At 33.9% G+C, this 23,858-nt stretch overlaps 1 protein-coding gene and 1 long non-coding RNA gene across 30 annotated transcripts; one reads left to right on the forward strand and one right to left on the reverse strand.

The window, feature by feature from the left end:
* Positions 1–3,170: 3,170 nt before the first annotated feature.
* Positions 3,171–10,933, forward strand: LOC110891090. Of its 29 annotated transcripts, none has more exons than XR_004872948.1 (14): positions 3,181–3,322; positions 3,852–3,921; positions 4,086–4,220; positions 4,321–4,346; positions 4,538–4,641; positions 5,287–5,576; positions 6,081–6,280; positions 6,363–6,411; positions 6,573–6,674; positions 6,936–7,065; positions 7,917–8,236; positions 8,552–8,608; positions 8,694–8,784; positions 10,682–10,927. It is a non-coding gene; the product is annotated as an uncharacterized LOC110891090 (long non-coding RNA). The 29 variants fall into 29 exon arrangements; XR_004872949.1 differs by having other exon boundaries at positions 8,703–8,784; XR_004872951.1 differs by having other exon boundaries at positions 3,195–3,322; positions 8,197–8,236; positions 10,682–10,916.
* Positions 10,934–16,936: 6,003 nt separating this feature from the next.
* Positions 16,937–23,496, reverse strand: LOC110891091 (ABC transporter G family member 22). Its single transcript, XM_022138748.2, has 11 exons — positions 23,378–23,496; positions 22,581–22,960; positions 21,580–21,647; positions 21,145–21,380; positions 20,916–21,071; positions 20,633–20,816; positions 20,037–20,339; positions 18,918–19,205; positions 18,535–18,819; positions 18,356–18,463; positions 16,937–17,417 (listed from the first exon to the last, which is right to left on the reverse strand). Exons 2-11 carry the CDS (start codon positions 22,951–22,953, stop codon positions 17,205–17,207), a joined length of 2,214 nt encoding a protein of 737 aa, XP_021994440.1. The 5' UTR covers positions 22,954–22,960; positions 23,378–23,496; the 3' UTR covers positions 16,937–17,204.
* Between the last annotated feature and the right edge of the window lie 362 nt (positions 23,497–23,858).

Genomic DNA, 23,858 nt, shown 5'->3' on the forward strand with positions numbered 1-23,858 from the left:
ATTTGACTCGTAAGTACGTTTTAGAGCTTTAACTTAAATTGTTAAATTTCGGGTTTTTACAAATATAAAAAATTTATATTTTTATAAGATTTCATAACCTGTTTTTATAAAAAATAGGATGATAAGAGTTTATATCTTTATTAACTTTATATCATACTAAGTTCAAATTTTTAGTTCCTAACTAATCTTATCTATATGAGTCTACTTTTAACTAATAATCCTTAAAAATATGCAACACAATCTACTACTATGTATCTAGTCAAGTTGGTAAATAATTATTTTAGAACTGACTAATATTATCTATAACAATATAGTTGAACTTATAACTCCTAAAAATTTGGAACCCAGTTTAGAATTTATCTAGTAAAGATTGTAAATTTCTGGAGTATTTTATTTATATTACTTGTTATAAAAATGTTTATAAAATAATTATTTTTTTATTAACTTTATATCATAGTAAGTTCAGTTTTTTAGTTTAGCTTTAAAGTTTATTACTTTATTACTTTTTAATTAAAAAATGCAAATTATTAGATTAATATCCAAGAATAACTGCAATAATTGTTTTTTTATTAGTTGACTTATAATTCCTAAAATTTTGGGACATAGTTTACTATTTATCTACTAAATATTGTAAATTAGTATTAAATAATTCCTAAAATTTTGGGATATAGTTTACTATCTATCTACTAATCCGTAAATTAGTATTAAATAATTCCTAAAATTTTGGAACATAGTTTATCTTCTATCTACTAAATATCAAAGTTTTGTTTTGTTATAAAAATTAATAATAAATAAAGTATAGAAAAACTGTTTTAAACATGTAAAGATTCGTTTGTTAATAAAAAATACTAAACAAATGACAAAAAATAAAAAAATAAGTTGCTATCGTTATAAAGTAAGTTTATTTTGTTGGTGAAATGATAAAGTTTATAATTTTATTGTTTAAAGTCCATAACTTTTTTAAATATCCACATCATACTCATCAATAAACTTTAATTTTAAAATTTTCGTTTTTGAAAAAGTAAAAAGTAAAAAAATAGTAGGTGACTTGTAGGTACGTTTTAAACACCTTTAACTAATGTTAAATTTCATTTTTTATAAATATTTAAAAAATCATATTTTTATAAAACATTTTTTTATAAAAAAAATAGGATGTAAAAGTTTATATCTTTATTAACTTTATCTTTTTATTTAAGAAATACAAATTATTCGAAAAATCTATAATATTATATAATTATTTTTTCATACCTCGTGTCGTCCAACAGTATTTTTTTTTATAGAAGGCACTAATGGATATATACGAAATCTTCGTGGAACATGACTGTTAAATTGAATAAGTTTAGTGTGCTTTGTAAATACAATCTTGAATTTACTCCAAACCAAGAGGTAGTTTTCATGTTTTGGCCATTCTTGGTAATCGAATTTATCTCTTTGGAAATGATCAAGTACGAACATGTAAATTATATAATACGAACATGATTAAGTACTAAAGTATATTAGTTCAATCGAGATGTAAATTATAAGTGCAATAAAATAACACAAAACATAAACTTCAAATATAAAATAAACTTTATTATTCATGGGATAGTCTATATCAAACAAAAACAACTGAAAATGAAAAAAACATAAAAACACTTGATATATTCAATCTAAAATCTCTTCTTTTTTGATCCGTTTTTCTTGTTTGTGCTCGAATCAGCAGTATCATCTAATTCATCTTCTTTCTCATCGTCCTCAGAATCATCTAAATTTATAACCTCGACCCATTTCCATTCAGAGAGTCTCTTAGATCTTTTCTTTTGATTCTCATACTTCCGATCCTTAAAAAACAAAAAACTAATAAAAAAGTTAAAAAATGATTAAATAAATTTAAAAAAAGAACAAATGATGAATAAAAAAATTTAAAAAAGTTTAAATAAATTTTAAAATTACCTCTTCACTAAATTGACGTTGAAGCTTAGACTTGTATGGACTGAACATTGCACCATAAGAAATAGTTTCAACACTATTATCACCATCATCCTACAATAAAACACCAAATAATAACATAACGAACTTGTTAATATGAAAGATTATAAGCGAAAATATTACTTAAAAACTAACAAAAGCTTGTTCGACAACTGGGGTGTTTAAATTGGTGTGTTGAATCTGAAAAATCAAATAAGTTAGTATTCACATAAAAATAAATAAAAGAAAACAATTATTCATTATTGCGATATAACAAAACTTATCATAGAACCGACCTTAGATTTTTCAATATCGCAAGCTTGTTTTTTCGCATCAAGTGAATTCAGAACTGGCTCCATATTTTAAATTTGTTTAGCAACAGAAATGTAGAATTGTGAGTGTTTGCTATGTATTTATAGTAGTCCATTAGGGTTTAGTTTTAGATTGGTCATCCATTTATTTAGGAAGTTTGTTGTGAGTTTTAAGTTTTTAAAATAAGATGCACATACCCTGTTTAGTTTGTTGTGACATGTTTAATAGGAAGTTTGTTGTGAGTTTTATCTGTACTTACTATATTAAACATGCCACAACAAATTGACTCTGTACAAGTAAAATTAGGGCATATTTTAGTTTATTAATGCCGTTCAAAATAAAAAACTTGGGTAAAAAATAAATGTTAATGCACGGTAGCTAGGTAATGGTCAAAGCTGGCTTGGGTAAAAAACAAATGTTGGCTTTAATCAATTGTACATTTACGCATCGGCTATTTGTACTTTATGAACGCACGGCAAAACTAAAAAAGACAACTATCGAAACGTTTAAAAAAATGTGCCGATCGTCACGGTACCTTCAGATTTTTTTAAAACATTACGGGTTGTAAGATATCGCAGGAATACATTAAAGAATTAAAGAGGGGGGGGGGGAGTGTAACTAATTACCTATAATTATGTTAAATGTCAAGGATTTAAATGTAATAGATTGAGGGACTAAAAAATAATTATGGTTTAAAAGACCACTTTACCCTCATTCTAGGGGTTTATTTATAAATAATGGGGAAAGAAGTTCTTAACTTTTGGGAATCCTTCCCTCATGTATTATAATATAGTATAGATGTGTTAATTTTTGCTGATGTGTCAGCTTCTCAGGCCTCTAAATTTTGCTTTTTGGCGGGAAAATCACGTCCACTTTGTTTTTTTCGTTTGGACACGGGATCCGATAGAATACGGGTCATCCGTTACCTTGAATTCGGATCTGTATAAAAGGCAATACATCAGAACATTTTCTCTGTAAACCCTAAACTACAAACGCCGCTTTCATTCTTTTCATCTATCTTTGTGTTTTCTCCTCTCCATTGAAGCCGCTTCGATTCTTTGAGGTATGTTTAAGGTTTCCATTTTATAATTCTTTGCCTTTCTTGACTTACAGGTCTGCTATTGTTTCAATAATGTCACAATTGTCGTTTGTTCTGTGAATAGCAAACTTGAAACCCTAATTCGAAGGATGGTCAGTATTCGATTTCCCCAATTTTGATTTTGCATTTTATCATTTGGTTTTCTGTATTTTGCTTTTTTTTATTGTTTTTGTACCAGTTTTGGTTTTCAGTTTTGGATCATCGATAAACACACTATTTTTGTTAAGGACTTGATTGAATCATTCTTGAGTTCCAATTATTTTTTTCATGTGCTTAGCTTGAATCTAAGATGATAGATGGTAATAAATGATTGTTTCATGTAAAAAGGATATGCACCCTATACGACTCGCATATTTTCTTACGATTATTTATATACCATATACTGGGTGACAAAAGATTCATTAGGGATTTGTCATTATTTTCTTGAACCTTTCGAATTAGTTTATTAGATTGTTATTATTATTTTTATATTTTATTTACCTTAATATTGCAGCTGGAAGAGGAAGAGATGTCAGTCCCACATTTTGAGTTTGCTGCTGGTGAAGGATCTCAACCAGTGGAAGGTATATATGGATTTGTGTTGTTTTGTTTTCTGTCCATGGAATCTATGTATTTCATGTTCGTGCTTGTGTAGAGATAGGTAATTTGATTGATAGTAAACTAAATTATGTACTCCCTTAGTCCCTTTTCTGGTCAGAAAATGCTAATGTTGTTGATGCACCAATAGTTGATGATCCGCCATCAGTAAGGTTCACTTGGAAAATAGAGAATTTCTCAAAATTCAACCGGAGCTCCTTCGTCTCCCTATTGTTCTCACCCAGAACCCTACCTGCACCGCATCTTTTTTAGCAAATCAACAATGGTGATTCTGAAGTTACCTTTTTCACCATCGATTATCTAGATTTGAGGTCACAATTTCAAAGAAAAACTAATGTTTTGTTGTAATTCTTCTCTACTTGCAGACATCCAGCACGGATTTTACATCAAGGTACACTTTTTCTCATCTTTAAGTTTTTATCTACTGCATCTTAATCCTTTTGTTAATCGATTAGACTTCTTTTGGTTTTGATTTCTGTTTCATTTTTTATGTTTGATCGGTTGCTTGCTTACGGGGATTTTGAATAGTTTTGATTATTATTTGATTCTTGCTATCATTCTTGGTGTGGTTTTATGTTACAGATCTGAAAACTAGGACAAAATGCCCTAGCCACCCCTTCAGCTATGACGGCTAGGGTTCCGGTCATTAGTCATCCGTTTTTCGTTTCAGAATCCATGGTGTTTAGGTATCCCCAAATTATTGTTTGTTATTTTGATTTTTTATTGTTTGCAAATAGTGTGTTTGTTGGTTTGTGATCTTAAACCGGTACCCAAAGGATAAAGATTGAAAATCTATGTGTATTGTTTGATAATTGAGGTGGGTTTGTTCTCTAATTTCATAAATGTAAGTTTTCTTCATGATTCATGCTTTCTTTGTAAACAATGCACTTATTCAAACAAACATAGAGAGAAAAAAACAACACCTTAAAACTTTTGTTTTCTCCAACTTTCACAAGTCAAGTTCCTAAAATTATAGGCTTGCGTTTAGGGGTTTTATAATAAAAAATAGTTGAGGTGAAGATAACTAATATTGGTAATTAAGTTTTTTTTTTATATTTTGTTTTTTAGTCTCACTGATTCAAAACGATGTTGCTACACTTGTAGGCATCCGTTTGTGTTACACACATATTATTGAGTTCTTTGTGTGTTTTGCTCTATGTTTTTGGGGTAACGGGTCAAACAAGTCGAGATCTTGGTAGCCCATTTCAGTTTCAACTCATTTGAATACCCTTTTACAGAAATATGAAACTATCAAATGAGTTGAAATTTTGTCAACTCCGAATAGCTATTGATTTCATTTGGGTTGGGCTGTTTTGTGGTCACTGTTTCAGCTTCGAAGTCCGAGTCAGCTGGTGTTGGGTTCAACTGTAATTTTAGGACCATACCCCTTCAGTTTGTTATTTTAGGACCATACCCCTTCATTTGGGACTACTCTTGAGCCAAACTCGATCACCAACATCCTACGAGAGTTGGAACTACTCTTGAATTGCTTAATTTTCGCCGTTTTTATAAACAATGCTGACGATTGATACGCTTGCTAAGAAAGAAAATGTACTCTTGAAGAAAGCTGATGCTGAGGTACAAAGGGCAAAGGAGTTTACCAAGGCCAAAAATAAAAGGGGTATTGATGGAATTTACTCACAGGCTTTACTTAGGAAGTGTTTGGGATTGCTGATTAAACTGTTTATGCTTATAAGCAGAAGCAGATAGTCGGTCCAAACTATATTATTAATGTTGTTTTCTTTCATTTTGGCTATATTTCAACGGCCATACAATGTCTAAAGCGAAAGCGACTTTATGAACAACAAGTTGAACAACTAAACTTAATGGGAAGTGATGTAATGTGCTTTTGACCAATTTTTGAAATGCATCAGTGTTAAAACTTAATGGTTATGTCCCCACTATAGTTATAATTAGTTGGATGAAATGGTATCTAATATCTATATGTAGAGTATGAAGTTACCCAATGATGCAGAGGCTATGTTTATTCTTTTGATATGCTAAATAGTTTTTAAATTGAGATTGTTACAGTAAAATACATACATTGAACCACCATCTCTTGAATCTGATTGCTCTTTAAGTTTTTAATACGGTGACTGCAATCATTTCATGATTGTTTTTGCAGGTTTTACATGAAGGTGATGTTCTATATGTTTTCCCGTTTCCGAGAGTTAATATTCACACACCGCTCCTCTTGATCTCTTTCTCTATATATCTATGTATATATAGAGAGAGATAGAGTGGAAAAGGGCGTGAAAATAAGATATATGTGTGGGAATAGGGAGAGCCTTTCATAGAAGATTATCCTTCAAAGCTTATAACCAGGTCACTTCAAATATTAGTTGTTTTTTTATATTTATTATGTGAAAGGTTTAAAGAAACTTATGTTTTTCCTCTGTTTATATAGTATTGCAGCCATGGATGTTGGTTCTAATGAAACTCTGGTGAAAGTTGAGGTTTGTGCTCAAATCTCATACTTTTATTTGAATCTTCGCGAGGGTGGTGATTCGAGACGAAGAGGGTTTTGTTATGATTTAGGGTGATGAAGACCCAAGTTCATATTCAAGTTAATTATTCTGAGTTCAATAACTAAAGTTTTTTTTATGTCATAACATAGTTTTAGCGTATGACATGGCGAACACGGAAGAATCGGCGAGTGCGTGACTGACTCCTTTATTTGCTTCCCTTCTCAAGTCCGGCATTCGGGTTTTCTATTCAGGTGAGTCACCCTTTTTATGTGCCTTTTTAAAATGATTAACGGATTTTGACTACTCGCAACTAGATAATTAATAGCCATAACAAAACAAGCTATACAAGATACTAACATGATGTGGTTATGCTTGTAGGTTACGATAAAACAACCTATTTGTTCATGTTATTTTTTTTATAACCATTATGCCATTAGTAATAACCGTTAATAGATGAAAAGTTGTTATTGGTTTCAATAAAGTGATGCCACTTTATCTGTTCATGTTATTAGTTGCAGGTGACATATTTCATGCAGCACAACATTGATCATTCCCAGGATTTTATAAGAAAAGCTATAAAAGAGTGGCTGAACTGGCTCAAGAACAATATTGGTTATGATGTTGGCGCCTTGACTTTGTGAGGTGAGTGTTGCCAACCGATGTTGTGTAAACAAACTGAAGGTTGTAATATGATTAAACAGAAGTGAAAATAATATTATCCTTTATTGGTTTCACCATTTAACAATTAGACACATAATTTTTTTGAATAGTTGTATGTAACTTGTCTTACCGTTTTATTAAATTTATAGATAAAATGAAAAAGACTATAGGACGATTCTAGATTCATATTGTTGTTCTAATGGCTGTGTAATCCAACCATGTGGAAGTAGATAGTGTACAGAGGCTGATCTCAAGACTATTAGAAACTTTTTATCCTCAAAGTTTTGCAATTAATACCAAGTTTTTTTAAAAGATTTGATCAGAGTAATGAACGCAATTCATCCTACTTAATGTTTTACATGTCCTAGAAGTTCTCCCAAACCCAGTAATGATGACTGCAGTTCAGTTTGCTATTGAGACTTTCATTATATTCATGGCATGGGCCTTATTGGGGTGTGAATTTCTGACACGGCCCGAAAACACGACACAAACCTAACACGAAATTCGTGGGTTTGGGTTTAGTCTAAACGGGTTTGGGTCAGTTTCAGGTTGAACCCGCGAACCCGTTTAGCTAAACTGGTCAGGTTCGGGTCAACCCAATTGGGTTGGCGGGTTGACCCATTTAACCCATTTATATTATATTTTATCTTTTAAAATATGTTTTATGTCATAAATTAAATTGGATGTGTATTTTATGCTATAAATATAACTTAAAAATGGAAGTTGACATAAATTTTTATGATTTAATGTAATTTTATTATATAAATTTGTGTTTTTTTTGTAGTCGTGTTAATTTTAATATATTAATTTGCTGAAAAAAATAAAAAATTCAGGTTGAACGTGTCGGGTTCGGGTCAGTATGCGAGTATTCAGGTTGGGTTCGGGTTCATATGTATGGCATTATTCTCGGGTTCGGGTTCGTCTAAAATTTTCGGGTTTGGGTTGGGTTGAACCCGCCAACCTGCGAACACGACCCTTTTAGCACCCCTAGGCCTTAAATCTTCATAAATGGCCAAATATCAATCGCGGACAGGTATGAAGAGACTAACCGAACTCATGTATCTGTTGCATATTTTTATATTTCTTGAAGTTAGTTTTATTACATTTTGGCAGCTTTTAGCAATCCTTCCATTGGATGTTATGCATACATTAGGTAATCTTACGACCAACATGAGTATCGGCTAAGTTTCTGTTTCATTTATTGGTCATAGAGAAGATGATGTGTAACATTAGAGGTTGCAAAATGGGCAAGTTGGATTGGGTTAGTTGTTGGGTCAGAATGGGTTTTGGTCATAATGGGTTTGGGTCAGGATAGGCTAGGCTGATAAAAAACTGGGCAGGATGGGTATGGGTTAGAATGAGTTTAAGTTGGATTCGGTTAGTTGTTGGGTCAGAATGGGTTTTGGTCATAATGGGTTTCATTTTTTGTATTCATAACAGATTATGAATGGGTTGCATTCTTTGGCAGGGTTTAAATGCTTCACCCGATCAGCATCTTGGCTATTAACAATGAGGATATAGATGAGTTAGTCTCTTATTATTTTTTTAAACTAGTTTTCTTTAAGGCTTATTTATGTTGGTTAGATGATCTATGTTCAACTTTATATAAGTTGCAACAGTTAGAAGAATTTTGTTCTTGATCTGTCACCCAAAGTTATGATTCCTAGCATGGAGCAAAGAATCCGTTTTCTAAATGAGCAGGTTGTCTTTATTTCTCTCAAATTAGTTATATTTTAATTTTGAATTCGGACTCATCTTCATTATGTATGCTATTATAGGTCTCTACAAATATAATATAAAAGATATTATAAAATTAAATGGTAAAGCCTTTGTACATTGTTCAACCGTTGTTTACATAATTTAAATTGTCACGAGCCGAGCTAGGCTCACTTTCTAACCGAGCCGAGCCGAGCCAAATTAACACTTTTCCAAAAAGATTAACTTGAGTTGTTTTGCCTTTCAAAAAAAAAAAAAAAAAAGCCCAATAAAACCATCAAAGTTGCAAGTTTAACCACCCTTTCATCCTGGTAATGGGGGGTATGTTGGTAATGTTTTCAAGGTTTAATAATGTAGTGGTCATTTATTTATAGTGGTGTACAAATGACTATGCATTTGTTTATGTGCCTGTGGTGTGTACCTCTTCTGGAAACCATACACCTGGTTGTGTATTGCCTTCAAGAACAACAAGAGCAAATGCAACAGTTGAATAATCAACTGATCTGAAAAACATTCATGCAAAATACAATACCAGTCTTTTAATGAATTATCAAAGTAGTTGATCCTTTCCGACTCATTTGGACACTTCACTTCACTTTATAATCACAAATAATTTATGTGTACGTTTATTAAATAGAAAAGTCGTTTTCAAAAACAAATTTTACAACTCGTGTTTATTAAATAGAAAAGTTCATTATCAAAAACAAATCGAACAACCCATAAATATTTTGATTAATTAATATTCGAATAGTATAGTTTCTGGGGGATTTATTTCCTCAGAGGGGTGAAGCTTAATCTATTCAATGTTATATAATAGATAAAGTTTTTTATGCCACGTGTCAATCAATGAGACCACTTAATTTTCACTTTCTAGCTCATTGTATGACGTGGTAAACCCCGCTAATTAATATGTTTCTATGTTGACAATTTTTTTTCAAGAAATTCAAGAAATGGGCATTCGTGATGCCATATATTTACACGAGATTCTATTATGTATAGGACGAGGATTTTCAAGGCTGTACTAAAGAATTATAGCCGCATTAATTGTTGATTAATTTGTATAATAAGTTTTAACTTCGGAAGTTTGAATGTCATTCTAAAAACTAAAATTTTAATTCAAGTTATTTATGTAAGTTTGCAAATTTGAAGGTTGTGTCTATAACTTTCAAAAAAATTAACAAAAAAATTCAAGACTTTTACGGTCAGTTTCAATCATTCAATCAATAAATACATACATATTCAATTGTTTTGTAAAATGTTTTAATCTACTTAAATAAGAAAACAATAATGATAGTGTAAATGGAATATGTCACAGAATAGTAACCAAGTTTCAAAAGTGTTTAATTAGGTCACTCGGATCGTTTTTGTCCCAATTAGATAACTTAACATTCAAATCAACTCATGTCCCTTTTTCTATAGGTCAAGAAAAAAATGAAGGATAAAATGTTGGGATCGGATTATTCTAATATATGAAATTATATTTATTAAAAATAAAAACACTTTAATTACATTAAAAATTAAAAAAACAAGTTACAATTCACGTTATCACTCAAAGTTAGCATCAAATAAAAGAGAAAAAAGAAACAAAAATCCACATCATCATGGTTACTTATGAAATGGATGAAAAGACCCTTAATTTTAATGAAAAATGAATGTTGAGTGACCTGATTGAAACACTTTTGAAACTTGAGTGACCTAATTGGAACACTTTTAAAACTTGGTTACTATTCTACAAAGTTACCCCATAAAAATACACGTTATTTATTTTCATATTAAGGTACCGTATTTATGATATTGTGCATTTGGAAATTGAAATTGCATTTTGGTTACTGTTTTATTGAACATTGCTGCATGTCTAACAATTTTTGAAGGTTTGTTGCAGAAATTTTTTTTCATGACTTGCATGAAGAAGTGATGACGACTGCTGGCTGCTCATGGCCATGGTCTATTAATAGGCGTTCAACAAGTTAAGTCAGAAATCCCTTTAATTGAAATTTGAAAGGGCATTTCTATCCAAAACATCCTATTCAGCCTTAAATGAGTTGATCAATGTCATTTTTTAGTTAGTGGAGCTTTTCTTAAGATAAACTATATCATTAATTTAATATATTTTTATGTACGATTAACATTGAATTATTGAATATATATCCTCACAAAGTTTATAAAAAAACCGTTTTAATAAAATTAATAAAATATTAATATCCTTAAAAATAGAGCGACCCGTGGGTACCACGGGTTATAACCTAGTGTTATTATGTATGACTAGCAAAAAACACCCCCGCTACGCGGCGGGAATTTATTTGGTTAACTCTTGTCTCGCGCTAAGTAGCAAGCAAATATCGATCAAAACGGTTAAAAATCGTAAAGCAAAGATGCGAATTTATACCACTACGTGAAGTAAAGCGCAGTGAAATACACACACGAACCGGCGTGAAACATACAAGTTCGAATTTATACCGACACGTTTGCTTATATCGGTGGATCGTAGATATAGTTTTAAAAGTGATAAATACCAATTATTTAATTATAAGCTAATATGATCTTTTTTTTAATATAAAAAACTATTTAATATATAATATTTAACTAACGTTAATAATATATAATTTTCAAAAACAAACTATCGTATGATGATACTCATGGAACCCCATAATTCCCTCTCTAAATGTGAAAGCCAGTAAAAACACACATCATCACTTCTTCAATTGAAAAGAAGGAAAATGATAGATTGGTAATTAAGTTTCAAATCAAGGGCAAATGTTAAACTGTAGATAACATCCTACAGCAATCTATACTATATAATAAAAGAAACCTTTTTTGGGACACTTGTCATCATATTAGGCCATCTTTTATAGATAATTATTATTTTACTTTAATATATTCTAATTAATTATAGATAACTCTTTTATTAAATATTATTTAGTTTAATATCTTATGGATAATTATTATTTAGTTTAATCTCCTCATTTATAATACTAAATAAATATTCTTTGTCAACATATTAGGTCAAAACTTCAATATTTACCTGCTATCTAATTTACACGTCTTTAAAATATACATTTATTACACTTTATGTACATTTATATTTAACCCCGTATTTTAATATCTTACGGGTAAATGTTATGATTTTGTTGATATTATAAATAATATTTATGATGAAAATGTAACTTTATATTTTAAGGAAATTAATTTTAATAAACTATTTTGTATAATTTTTTTTTATTATTAACTATACAAAGTTACATTTATATAATATGTGTAATATACGAAGTTTTTAAAGATATAATTTTTTTATTATTTGCTATGTAAAATTAGATTTATTCAACACGTATAATACATGAGTTTTTTAAGGATATATTTTTTTATTATTTGGTAGGTTTTTCAACCCGTCTATACACGAGTTTTTTAAAGATACGACGTTTTTAGTATTTAATATACAAAATTACATTTATTTAATCTGTGTAATACACATGATTTTTAAAGATATAACTCCTTTTTAGATCTATTCAACACGTATAATATAGGGGTTTTTAAGGATGTAATTTTTTATTATTTGGTAGATTTATTCAACCAGATTATACACGCGTTTTTTAAAGATACGACGTCTTTAGTATTTAGTATACAAAATTACATTTATTTAATTTGTGTAATACACATGATTTTTAAAGATATAACTTTTTTTTTATTATTGATATATAAAATTATATTTATTTAACCCGTACAATATATGGGGTTCATAAAGATATAACTTTTTATTATTTAATAATATAAAATTACATTTATTCAACCCGTGTAATACACGGGGTTCTAACCTGGTTGTTATATAGAATAATAATAATTTATATAAATGTATGTGATGTGATAAACTGGATCACACTTCATATATCCCTAGTAGAAACACCAATTGGTTTCACAAAACAAAGAAACAAATATATGGGCCATAACAGGCTTAGGCCCATAAAGTAGCAAAACACCAAATACATGTCATGTTAAGTATTGGATTTAAATTTGTCGGTGGCCACAAAAATAGAATAAGACAAAAAAGAGAAATTGATCGGACTTTCTGCTTTAAGTAAGTATAGAATAGAATGTAATTCTTTTACTTCATATATAATTCAAATATGTTAGTTACGAAAGTTCCTTTATATTGTAATTGATTATCATCAATCTATATCTTATCTTAAAACAAAACGCTTACCATAAAATAAATCATCATCATCGTTAATCTTCTACAAGATGAAATAAACGTTACAACTTTATTAGTTAACTAAATTAAGCTAAAGTTGTTTGTTACTGATGGGGTATACATTGTAATTATTTTTAAAATATGTTCATGATTAAGCAATTATATTCATTAAAACTGACGAAATCGAATCTATATCTATACTATATAATAAAAGAAACCATATTAGGGACACTTGTCATCATATTAGATCTTCTCTTATAGATAATTATTATTGGGTAGAGATACAATAGGAAATTTATTTGGCTAGGAAGGCTAGGAAGTGATTTTGACCATCCATTAAGTTACTCAAGAGCTAAGATTAAATCAGGGAAATTGAAAGGAAGAAAAGAGGAGCTTGAGTTTGTTCAAGGGCATTCAGGCACCCGCTAAACTCCTGTATAACATCGGGTCATGGAACAAAGAACCCTCAGTAGCGCTAAGCTTTGCCGAAAGATCAACCGGGGTGGTACATGGTTTAGAAGATTGCATAGACGCCCGAGAAATAATGTCCTTTGCATACTGGGACTGTGACAAAAATAAACTGCCACCTTGTCGAGTAACCTTGATCCCGAGGAAATAATGTAAATCACCAAGATCCGTCATTGCAAATTCATGGGAAAGAACCTGAATAATCTTATCCAAAAGAGCAGTACTTGAAGCTGTAAGGACGATGTCGTCAACATAGAGCAACAAATAAGCAGTGTCAGGACCATGTTTATAAATAAACAAAGAATTGTCACATAAGCTGTTCCGAAACCCCTGCTTCAAAATAAAAGTTACGAATCGAGTGTACCAAGCTCGAGGAGCTTGCTTAAGCCCATATAATGACTTCTTCAAACGACACACAAAATCAGGACACCTCTTGTCAACGAAACCGGGAGGTTGATGCATGAAAACTGTCTCATTGAGTTGCCATGTAAAAAAGCGTTCTTGACATCCAACTGATGGATGGGCCAAGAATGAGAAACCGCAAGAGATAATACGGTTCTAATCGAAGCCGGTTTAACAACCGGACTAAATGTCTCTCGCAATCTATACTCACAGCCTGAGACTTACCATTAACAACCAACCGTGCCTTGTACCTTTCTAACGACCCATCGGATCGAAACTTTTGCCGAAATAACCACATGCATCGTATTATCGGTCTGTCAACCGGACGTGGAACCAATTCCCAAGTCCCGTTTTCCTGTAAAGCGTCAAATTCTGCTTGCATGGCATGCAACCAATTCGGGTCGGCAAAGGCTTTTGCATAGGTACTGAGACCGGGGATAGGGCAGTGGCGAACGCATGGCTTAGGTCAACAGGTTTAAGGGAGCCGGTTTTGGTGTGAGTGGCCATAGGGTGGACGTTGGTGGAGGATTGGACTGGGTTGGTTTGGGTCGTAGGGGTAGGCTGGGAGGACGGGGCTGTTTGGGTGAATGTTGAAGGCTGATGTGTGGGTGCAGGCTGTTTGGGTCGTCGGGAGTACGTGAGAGGGAAGGAATGACCGGTCCGGGTGGAGGTGGGCAGGGGGACTGAGTTGTAGCTGGTGATGGTGGTGGGTTGGGGGCGGGTATGGGGCCAGATTGATTGGGGTGAGGTGTGGGTGAGGTACCAAAGGTAAAAAATGGAGGTATGGGCTCTTCCAAAAAGGAATAGGGAGTTGTGGACTGGGGCTGGCCATATGGGAAGACTGACCCGTCAAAAGTAACATGACGAGATATGTGAACCCTACCCGTTGATGGATCGAGGCACCGGTACCCTCGAAAATCCGGAGGATAGCCTAGAAAAATACACCGGATGGACCGAGTGTGCAACTTATGAGGTTGAGTAGCGGAAGTATTTGGGTAACAGGCACACCCGAATACTCGTAGGTGGTCGTAGCTTGGGTGGCGAAGGTAGAGGGCGAAGGTGGGTGTGAAAAAATTTAAGCGTTTAGTGGGAAGTATGTTGTGAAGGTAGACGGCCGTATGTAGGGCTTCCACCCAAAAGAATGGAGGAAGACAAGCATGAATAAGCAGGGACCGGATGATGTCGTTTAAACGGCGAATCATCCGTTCTGCACGTCCGTTTTGGGAGGATGTTTGGGGGCATGAGAAATGGAATAGAAGTCCGTTTTGATGTGCAAATGTTTTAAACAGGTGGTTGTCAAATTCCCCTCCCAAATCACACTGAAAAGTTTTTATGTGGCGATTAAATTGGGTTAAAATCAAGCGGTGAAATTTAACAAATGTTGGGTATGTTTCAGATTTGTATTTTAACGGGTATACCCAAACAAAGTGTGAGAAATTATCAATTAAAACCATATAGTATTTGTAACCGGTTTTACTGACAACGGGTGAGGTCCATAGGTCACAATGGATGATGTCAAAAGGTGAAAAAGTGAAGCAACTGAATGTATAAAAAGGTAATCGTTTACTATTAGATAATTGGCATGAATTACATAGTTTAGACGAATCGTCTTTAGTACAAGAAAAATTAAATTTGCGACTAAGAATATCTAGGACTTGAGCGCCAGGGTGGCCAAGCCGATCATGCCAAGGGAGAGAAGTGGTCGAAAGAAAACATGCTTGTGGTGAAAGTTGTGGTGGTGTGAGTGGATAAACGTCCCCCGTGCTATTGTGGCGGGAAAGGTGGTGTCCAGTTTTGAGATCCTTTACAGAGAAACCGAAAGGGTCAAACTCAATAGACACACTATTATCACGGGTAAAACGTCTAACGGAAATAAGGGTTTTGATGACGGATGGGCTATAAAGGATGTTTGGTAAGATGTAGGTACGGTTATGAATTTTGTAAAAACCAGTGCCGGACCCGTGTATTGGTAGATATTGCCCATTGCCAACAAGAACTTTAGTATTTACAGGAGACGAGTTGGGAATGGAAATCATACCTGAATCCAAGGTGACGTGAGAGCCCGCTCCAGTATCCATTAGACCGGGATCCTGTTGTTGCTGATGGAGATTCATAGCTGAGAAGGCAGCCTGGAGATCAGCTGGGTTCAGTGCATTATAACCCGAAGGTGGCAGAGCGGATGGGCCGGCCTGTGTGAAGTATGCCGGTTGGCCTGCTTGGCCGGATTGCTGTGTTTGGGCTGAGGTGGCCGTCGGGCTGAAGTGGGCCACGGGAGGGGTCCAATATGGCTGGGGCCATGGGTGGGGTCTAATATGGCTGAAGTGGGCCACAGGTGGGGTCCAATATGACTGAAGTGGGCCATGGGTGGGGTCCATCGGTGATAATCGATGATGGCTGGAGATACGCTAACAGATGGCAACAGATGCGCTAATCAACAGGCTAATCAAGACAGATGCGCTAACAGACAGGGCTGTAGATGTGCTAACAGATGGCTGAACAGATGCGCTAAGGCTGAACAGATGTGCTAATCAGACAGATGCGCTAATCAGGGCTGGAGATGCGCTAATTAATTGAAAAGAAAACTCAGAACCGTGGCTGAGCAGGGTCTTGTTAATAGGGAACAGGACCTTGTTGATGCGGAAGCAGGGCCTTGTTGATAGAAGAGCAGGGTTTTGTTGAGATCGAAAACAGAAGAGACAGTCGGCAATTTTAGGGTTTAGGTAATCCAAGAGCGTAATGCTCTGATACCATAAAAGTGTTTATGGTATTATTCAATTGATGATCATAAAACAGAATACAAGACCCTTTATATAGGGACGAATCCTAACCCTACTATAACCCATAATTAGGAAAGGATAACAATACCATATATATCGTAAATATCTATTCTAAATATAAATGAATCTATCTAGAAGCTTCCGTGCTAATACAGATACGGTTGGTTGCTGGGTTATAATCTTTCGCATGAACCTGTAAGTTTGATGTTGTTTAACCCCTTCACAAACGATATCCAACGGTCGTTATCGTTATCGTAAGTGTAAGCGTGTCTGTTTTTGTTATATATTTTGTATTATAAACTCACTATATTTTTCAAACTAGTTTTTCAACATTCACACAGATTACTTGTCTTAATGTAATATACAATGACCAACAACATTAAATTCATTCATTTCTCGGTTACATCCTAACGACCGACCAATCGCAAGTAAACTTGTAATTCATTATGTTACATTCTGCTGGATTGTGATTTCAAAACTTCACAGCAGTGCTTTCATGCACTCCATACTTCAAAACTTGGCCACTATGTTACCTTTGAATAAATATATGCCATGACAGTTGACCATCATGATAGTCAACGAATCTTCATTCTCCTCAAAGAAAGGTATGCCAAAAGACGGTATCCAAACACCATAATTCCCAGTGCAGTAGCTTCCTTCAAGCCGCTGTCGAGTCTTATACCATCGATTACAGGACTTATGGTTTCGTACTGCACTTTCAGAAGTAATCTGTATGTGTGATAATTGAACGACAAGTAACGTAACCATGCAATGAATATTGGAACATCCTGCATAAACAACACCGTATATCTTAGCTAATATTTTTTTTTGACACGAGAACTGGTTAGGGAAACTCACGGGCCCCACAAATACCATGTTAACCGTCGACCATGGAAGCTGGATTTAAACGTGTGACCTCTGCTAGAAGAGAATCTTACGCTTACAACTATGACACCCCTTGAAGGCTTAGTACATAAATTTTTATCTTGGTAAAATGCCAAAATCGTCCCTGAGGTTTGGGCAAATTTGCATGTTCCATCCAAAATGACTTTTTTTGTGGATTTCATTCCTTCACCTTTGGGTTTTTTTTTTTTTTGCCATTTTCATCCTTGAGGTTGGGCAATTTTTTGCGACTTTCATCCCTCAAAATTTGGCCCTCAGGGATGAAAACGGCAAGATTTCAAACTTTTTGGATGAAAAACAAACCTTTGGACGAAAGTCGCAAAAGTGGACAAACCTCAGGGAGGAAAATGGCATTTGGCTCTTTTTATCTCGAGTAAATTACAAAAATCGTCCTTTATGTATGTCACTTATTGCAAACCGTGTCCTTTGTCTTCAATAATTACAGAAAACGTACTCGATGTTTGCAAACCCTTGCAAGTTATGTTCTTTAGCACTAACTCAGTTAATTTTTTATGGTTAAATCTGACCAAATGAACCCCACATGAGGGTATTTTGGTCATTTTACTCTCATGTGAGGTCCATTTGTTCAGATTTAAACACAAAAATACCCTCATGTGGGGTCTATTTGGTCAGATTTAACCAGAAAAATTAACAGAGTTAGGGCTAAAGGACATAACTTGCAAGGGTTTGCAAACATCGAGTACATTTTCTGTAATTATTGAAGACAAAGGACACTGTTTGCAATAACTGACATGCATAAAGGACGATTTTTGTAATTTACTCTTTTATCTAATTAGTTTTTTTTTTTAACCTGTATGCTTACCTTCACAAAATAACCACCAGCCAACATGAAGGCCATTACGGTTACAGAAGCTAACGTCGTTGCTTTCTTCAAGTCGGTCAACATAGCACCAATAGCTAGCCCAAGTCCCTGCCATTTTTGTTTTTCAGTTAAAAAACCAACTTATTATATCAAACTCGCAGTTAGGACAAACGGCATACCTGAGCTGCAACTATACATAGGAAGACAATAACCATGGTCAAGAAAAACGAATCGGCGGTTAATCTCAAGCCTGCCATGAAATAAACAACAAGGAGAAAAAGCATTGGGAGAAATAGATCAAGTGGAAGGTCACTTGTTGTTCTCGCCATAAAATATGCACTTAATCTATACATATCTGCGGCTCTTTCCTTGTTTAACATTGCGCGTTCTTGTGGGAATGTAAAAATCGCTGTGAAAACCGGAAAAAATGCCCAAAATACCGCAATGAAGAACAACAATCCTGCCTGCAAATGAGATTGTAGACTTATGATTATCATTCATTCCATATAATGATAATTTTTTTATTTTTTTATTTTTTTATTTTTTTATATATATTTCTTACTTGATTATCAAGGTCTTTAGGACTGTGAACTTGTGACTGCCACCATAAAAGTCCTAAGATAACTGCGGTTACAAGAACTTGTGTGATTCTTAACCAACTAAAATAATCATGTTTTCTTTCCTTAAGTCCTCTGCGAAACAATATCGAGTACTGTTGTCTCCAGCTTGCTCCCCATTCACGTTTCGTTGACTCGACGTTTGACTTTAGATCTTCATCGAGTGGTGCCGGAATCATAAGTTGTTTCTTTGTTTCTTCAGCCACTCGTGTCTCGTAGGCCTCCACTAAATACTGCAAGTAAAATTCAAAATCTTTAGTTCATTCAAAACTTGTATATGTATCATGGGTAGGGATCCTGTACATTAATCTAGAAGTGTGAGAAGTGTATTATAACACTATATGTAACGCTATATAACACCATATAAACACCGTATAACACTATGTAACACTATATAACACCATATAACATTATGTAACACTATATAACACTATATAACAATATATAACACTATACATCTATCATAGACATACTATCAGACAAAATATAGTGTTATATTTGTTATATAGTGTTAAATAGTGCTACATAGTGTTATACGATGTTATATGGTGTTACATAGTGTTATACGGTGTTTATATAGTGTTATAATACACTTTTCACACTTCTCACACTTCTGGATTAATGTACAGGATCCTCAAACTATGTATCATTTAGTATAATGTTATCTTGTGTCATGTTATATATATTTTTTTAGTAGATTGCCATTTTCGTCTCTGAGGTTTGGCCACTTTTACGACTTTTATCCTAAGGTTTTTTATCCGCATCTGGTTCTCATGGTTTTAAAATCTTGTCATTTCGTCCCTGAGGGCCAAACCTTGAGGGACGAAAGTCGCAATAAATTTCCAAACCTTAGGGACAAAAATGACAAGATTTTTAAACCACAAGAACCCAGATGCGAAAAACCAAACCTTTGGATGAAAGTAGCAAAAGTGGCTAAACCTCAACGACGAAAATGACAATTTACTCTTTTCTTTTTAACCATGAGAACCTGTTATGGAAAACTCACGGGGCCCCACCAATACCCTACTGAGCGGATGGAGGAAAGTTGATGATATGTTACTTACATCATATACAACCGATGGAGCGGGTTTTCCATTTTTCGTTTCTTCTTGTGAATTGCCAACCCGGTCCTCTAACTCTGAAGGTACCGAAACTTCATTCATGTTTCCATTTGCGAGATCCAGCAAAAACTCTGCGGGATTCATGGAAATTAATGGAGAACATCCTATTGATGAAAAGTATACCATGGCTTCGGATGCTTTCCCGAAATAAAGCAAGCTCCCTTTGCTAAGTAGGATTAGTTTATCAAATTTGTGGAAAAGTCGGCTCGATGGCTGGTGAATTGTGGTGATCACAGTCTTCTCTGTCTGTAATTAATATATATATAACAGATGTCATGTCGTTACGTATTCAGATTATGTTTTACGTGTTTTAAGTCGCCTGCTAGAGGTGACAATTTCGACCCGTATCGTTATAAATGTGTTGATATATGTTATGTTTCATCCCAAACGGGTCAAATAGGAAAAAAAAAAAAAAACTTAAAAAAACTATTAGCTTTGTCTTGAAAAAAGTAATTTTTGTAACTTTTTTTTAAAATGGATAAAAAAGTGTTTGGGGTCAACTCAACCGCGCTGACTTGTTTTAACTTGCACAAGCGTACCTCGGCTATGTCTTGCAATAGTTCAACGATTCTCAAAGCAGTTGTGGAGTCCAAGCCGGATGTCGGCTCGTCAAGGAACAAGAGGGAAGGGTTGATTATTATTTCAAGTCCAATACAAACACGTTTTCTCTCTCCGCCCGAGACACCCCGAACAAAAGTGCCTCCTATCATTGTATCTTGACATCTGCTTAAGGTGTGAAGTTAAACTATAACACGGTTAGTTTCGTGTACTTTTCACTGTCTTAACATACTTAAAATGTTTCGCAAAAGTGCAACACCTTACCTTTCTAATCCTAGTTCACGAATAACATCCGCCGCTCGTTTTTCTTTCTCTTGTTTGGTTAACTTCTTTGGTAGACGTAGAAGAGCCGCATATGTTAATGTTTCCTTCACCGTTAAATGAGGAAACAAGATATCGTCCTGTGTCACAAACCCGATCCTGCACGAACATTTGTTGTTAGTAGAGGTGGCACCACCCTAACATAGTATTTGCACATCCAAACACAACAAACCTGCTCTTGAGAAACTTGGAATACGGCTTTTCGTTGTAAGTGATTGACCCCCCGGGGGCCGGATCCGTTAACCTGCCGCCAAGTAAACTCAAAAGCGTAGTTTTTCCGCTTCCCGAAGGCCCCATTAATGCTAAAACCTCCCCAGGATTCACTGCACCACTTATACCATTCAGAATATCCTTCTCTACAGTAGATGTCATTCCTTTAATAACTATCTTGTATGTCACTTCTCTAAACTGCATGTCACATAAATATAGATGATTTTAATTTTTATGACATTTTTCATTTTCTTAATTTTTTTTATTTATTTTTTTATTTTGTTATATTAAAATAGTCTTGTTCCATGACCGTGTCGTGTTAATCTCGTAGATAACCCTCCATGTTTACGGCGGTTTTCATTGTTTTATAAAAGTGTTAACCTTTAAAGTTTGATACCTTTAGATATATTGGCAAGGTGGGTTCTGTCTGAAACTTCTTACGCGTTCCAGCTTCAATGTCTTCGGCTGTTAGAAGCATATTAACATCATATGTTTGCAACCGATTCATGTTTTTTTAAAATGCTAAATCATATCATCAGTTTGTCACTAATTTTCAACTCTTAAGTCCATTATTGTCAAATGCATTTTCTTCATTTTCGCGGTTGCAATAAATAGACGTGGGACCCACAAAACCGAGACGACAAAGAATCAAAGTTTTGATCCAAAATTTTCAAAAGTTGAGTCTGTTTTTTAGCTTACAAATTGATGCATGATGATAATGATTATGCATGTTGGGGACCATAACTCATGAGAAAGTAACTACTAAAAGATGATCAAGGCACCCCCATTTGCTCTAAGATTATGCAGATAGATAGTGGGCCCATATGGTCCAATTTATAGGTAAATGGGGGCCCATTTCTGTTTGACACCTAAGTATAGTTTGGGCCTGTCAACTACTAGCTGGATACAGTTGTATAATGATGACAATTATTTGCTCTTTCAAAAATAAAAAATAAAAATAAAAAATATAACTTTATAAGTTTAGTATTTCATTTTCTTTCTTTTGAGCCACTTTTCAGCTGCTTCTTGTTTATTGCCTTTTTGCCAACAAAAAGTTTTGATCATGTGAGTATGTGACCATCTTGCAAAGTTATTAACTTCATGTTCATTTCGCGCTACAACATACGCACCACTGGTGTCACGCAAAAATAAAGTTTTTATCAACTTATATTTATATGTTATCTAACACTCGTTTTTATTTATATGTGATATACATATTCGACACTCGATTAATACTCATTGAACAAAAATTATGGGACCGCCACTAAATGCATGATGCCCATACCCTTATGGCATAATGCAATGGAAGTTATAGTGCAAGTGGCAACATTACTTGCTACTCACGTAATGTTTTCTAGATATGAAAGTGAGATGAATAATAGAATTGAGAATACTTACGTATATCATCATCACTAAAAGGTCTTGAATCCGCAATCTCATCTGGAGGCATGGTAAATCCGGTGAATGAGAACGAAAACCCTAAGCTAGCACTCGAAGCTCGACTTAAAGCGGCCCCACTACCAACATCATCAAGATCAAACTTCATTTGAGCACTTCTTGTCTTTCTAATGTGTGTGTTTTTGCTACTACTACCACCAGTTCTACCGGGCGATGCAAACACCATTTGTCTACTAGACTTTCTTGAATGTGTCCCACCGCTACCACCGCTGCTGCCACCACCACCTCCACCTCTAGAGGTGTCACTTGACATTTGAGCAAGTTGATCGGATTGTGTTCTCCATAACCCTAAACTTGAATTCGGTTTATCCATGTGTTCCCTAGTTGGTTATCATCAAAATAAGACATCACATGACATAGAAATACAATAACATGTGAACTCTAAACCATAAGGGAAACAAAAGGTGTTTATATATATATTTTTTAATGTATATTCAAGTTGTTTACAATCTTTCCTCTTGTAAAATACATACACATATATACACACATGTATATATGTATATATGATCATGTTTAAGACATAATTATTAAAGAATACATGCACACATATATTAAACCTTATCAAAATTTAAGGGAAAAAAATATTTCTCAAACTTATGTTAACACACTACTATAGAATTAGTTATTTATGACGGATAAAACCGATCGACGTAAATATGTTGTAAATACCCTCTTTTGTAGTTGTGACAAGCAAAAGAAGGGGGATATGAAGGTCATATATACACCTCTTTACTTACCAGAGAGAGTTGAAGGAATGAAGACTTCTTGTATGAATGTGAAGAGAGAGGAAAACTGTGAAGTTTGATTCACTTACTTTGTTAGGCAGCTCCAACTATGCCCTTTTATATATAAACCTAATTATAGCAACCACCTTTAGTGAGAAATGACGAAAATGGCCCTATATAAAAATAAAAGGATAAAGAAATGTCTAAACAAGTAAACATAAAAACCAAACCAAAAAAAACTCTTATCTACCAACCGCATAATTTCTAACTAATTTTATATTTACATAACTAACTTTATATTTACATATTATTTATAGAATTATAGAGGTAAAATGTGAGAGCTTTATTTATTCGTTTTTGATTAGTCCCTGTGGTTTGCACAAAATAACATACTTAGGTATTAATAGTTTAAAATCACCTTCTAGAGTATTAACTTTTCATTTTGTAACGTTTGGAGGTATTAACTTCTAGGGTATTAACATAGTTAGTCCAT

The sequence above is a fragment of the Helianthus annuus genome, chromosome 11 (assembly GCF_002127325.2).
Source record: "Helianthus annuus cultivar XRQ/B chromosome 11, HanXRQr2.0-SUNRISE, whole genome shotgun sequence".
Lineage (NCBI taxonomy): Eukaryota > Viridiplantae > Streptophyta > Magnoliopsida > Asterales > Asteraceae > Helianthus > Helianthus annuus.